Source organism: Notothenia coriiceps, unplaced genomic scaffold (assembly GCF_000735185.1).
Source record: "Notothenia coriiceps isolate Sejong01 unplaced genomic scaffold, NC01 NC01_scaffold00000286, whole genome shotgun sequence".
Classification (NCBI taxonomy): domain Eukaryota; kingdom Metazoa; phylum Chordata; class Actinopteri; order Perciformes; family Nototheniidae; genus Notothenia; species Notothenia coriiceps.
Genome location: NW_011332987.1, coordinates 140,190 through 143,194, shown reverse-complemented (window position 1 = coordinate 143,194; position 3,005 = coordinate 140,190). Strand labels below are relative to the sequence as shown.

Genomic DNA, 3,005 nt, shown 5'->3' with positions numbered 1-3,005 from the left:
GGTGGTGGTAGTAGTGTAGTAGTAGTAGTGGTGGTGGTGGTGGTGGTAGTAGCAGTAGTAGTAGTAGTAGTAGTAGTAGTAGTAGTAGTAGTGGTGGTGGTGGTGGTGGTAGTAGTGTAGTAGTAGTAGTAGTGGTGGTGGTGGTAGTAGTGTAGTAGTAGTAGTGGTGGTGGTGGTGGTGGTAGTAGTAGTAGTAGTAGTAGTAGTAGTAGTAGTAGTAGTAGTAGTAATAATAGCCTTTGCAAAAAGTCCTGGGATCAGGACAAACTATTTATTGGACAACAAAGCAGTTGAAAAAATCTACATATATTTAGTCCCATCATTTTACCTAAACACCTATACATACTTACACGACTTATATGCAATATATGTATATTTTTTACAATTGAAATGCGTTATTGCTGGCTGCTACTTCAATTCCTGAGGCTCAACAACAACAACCGTCATAAAATAACACTTTGCAATTTATTGATTTTGATTTCCGATGATCTTTTTTTATCCCTCAGGGTTTCTGGAATCCTCCATTGGCTCCGAGAAAGAACTACAACATCTACCTTCAAGCTGTTAGCAGCACGGAGAGGGTAAATACATGCTTATTTATATGAAGACTAAACACCCAGTGAACTCGCAACTCTCACCTGCGAGCTGCCAAGAATAAATATAATGATATGTACATATTCAAATATACATTAATTACACTTGAAGTACTTCACAGCTTCTATCTGAAAGCAGTACGGACTTTACTGTTTACATTCATCAAAACAACTGTTGGCAACTGAATATATACTGTACATTTATTTACTCAGATATTTCTATTGTGTTATCTTTTTATTCAGGAAACTAAGACACAGTGTCTGAGGCTGGCTACTAAAGGTAAGAAACGTACTGTTACTGATGTACTTAACATAAAAAACACCACAGATGAGTATTATTTTGACAACCAGATGCAAACAAGGTGGTTTTCTGCTGCTGAGCAAAACATAACGCAGATTATTTTTAATGGTATTATAGTAACAATATATGTTTTCGTGTCTGGTGATCTGTGTGTATCTGCTGTTGTTAAGTTGCTTACTGTCCATTCATGATAATCTGATATGTATTATTATGACGGGTGTTATACCTTGATATTCGTGTTAGTGGTATTAGTGGGGACATAATATTGTTTTGCATAGAGAGAGAAAATGCGTTCATGTTATGTGTGTGTGTGCACACTTAGGCCCTTGTATGCTCACGCAGTCTAAATGTGATGTTTTTATTAGCAGCCATATGTTGATAGATTATGAGACTGGTTGTAATCCCCCAGCAACATGCAAGTTCACATATACACACAGATACACACATAAGTGCTAACACACTTACCCACACACTGTTTTCAGGAAAGATCTTTAGAAATGCGGCTAATGGATCAGAGTTTAGCTGTGTGCTGTAAGAACAAGGGTAAACAGAAAAATACATTAACATGTTTTCAATGAAATAGAAAATCCTGGTGGCTGCTAGCCTTGAGTTTCAAAGAACGGTGAGTTCATTTAAGTGTTTATATGGCTAGAGGAAACATAATAGAAAGCAAACAGACATATGGAAATACTTCTCATTTTTACTACAACTGTAAATACATTCTGTCTATTCTTAGCCCGGACCTTTTAATACGTATGCTAGAGGCTTAGCACAATGCTATGTCAAAAAGGGCTCAAACTAACACTTGTTTTTATTATTAATTATCCCGATGATCACTTTTGTCTGTAAAAAAAAATTAAATAATGGAAAATCTATTAATTATTTAGCTCAACGGTCATTTAATTAACAAACAGGAGACAGATTGGAATAATTTTATTGTAGGAATTACATTTTTAATTCTAATACATTTGTTAGTTTCCTACATCGTTAACACAATCTGAGATAACGGGTGAGAAGTTAAAGCCTGTCATAGTATGGAACATTGTTATTATATCAAATCACTTGAATGTTGTACTTACAAGTAATCTTAGCCCTGTTGCGTCATGGTTTGTATGTTGTTTTTCTTTTCAAATCACTTTCTGCACTCAGCCCATAGTCCTTTGTTTGACCTTCTAATAAAGGAGCATAAAACAAGGCAGTAAAAGTGACACAATTTGCAGCACAATCAGCCGTAATTATTGTCGAATGAGTAATTACTGCTGGTTGATTAGTGTATTTTTATAAAGACCCATCAGGGGACAGACACTGTGAACTAGCTTAGGTGATAAATACTGCGGTGTGTGGCATTGCTCCACGCTGTGTCCTTGTCCCTTTAAAATAAAACCATAAATAATTGTGAAATACAATAAGGGCCGTTTGGAAAAGAAGTGGATTTTAAACTGGTTTCTCTTTAGGTCATGGAGTTTAATGTGATCTAGACATTTTGAACAGTAGGCTCACAGGAAATTGATCCCACGGGATGGCTTAAGGTGTGGTTCAGTCCCTCCAGCGCCTGTAAGGTGTCGTGTTTTAAAATAAGAGAAACATGTGGGAAGTCTCTGTGTTTCCAGTGTCATCACTTTTCTTACTAGGGGTTGTAGTTTCTAGAACAGGTTGGTTGTTTAAACGAAGGCTTCTACAAAGAGATGACGCTCTGTCTCTTTAGCCAGAGGAGGATTTAGTGAAGCTGAAACTTATTTAAGTTTTTTTTAATAGGCAGAAAGACACACTAATGGAGAGAGAGGTCAAAAGACCGTCCCTCTTTTCTCCCTCCGTCCCTCTGCATGTGTGTGTGCGCTCAACCGTGCATCCGGGAGGGAGGATTAAGCGACGGTGGTCCCATTAGGTCATCGGGGGTATTGTGTCTTGTCATTGCTGCCTCAGGGTGTCTTTTTGTGTGTGTGTGTGTGTGTGTGTGTGTGTGTGTGTGTGTGTGTGTGTGTGTGTGTGTGTGTGTGTGTGTGTGTGTGTGTGTGTGTGTGTGTGTGTGTGTGTGTGTGTGTGTGTGTGTGTGTGTGTGTGTGTGTGTGTGTGTGTGTGTTGAGTGTGTGTTAGTCGTAGTCGTAGTACGT

At 38.2% G+C, this 3,005-nt stretch overlaps 1 protein-coding gene across 1 annotated transcript in view; it reads left to right on the top strand.

Moving 5' to 3' along the window:
* Positions 1-3,005, top strand: part of LOC104962521 (receptor-type tyrosine-protein phosphatase kappa-like) — a 47,354-nt gene that overhangs the window by 18,147 nt on the left and 26,202 nt on the right. The window contains exons 3-4 of the mRNA XM_010791000.1: positions 507-581; positions 837-873. Coding sequence (XP_010789302.1) covers positions 507-581; positions 837-873 — 112 coding nt within the window. The remainder of the gene's footprint in view (positions 1-506; positions 582-836; positions 874-3,005) is intronic.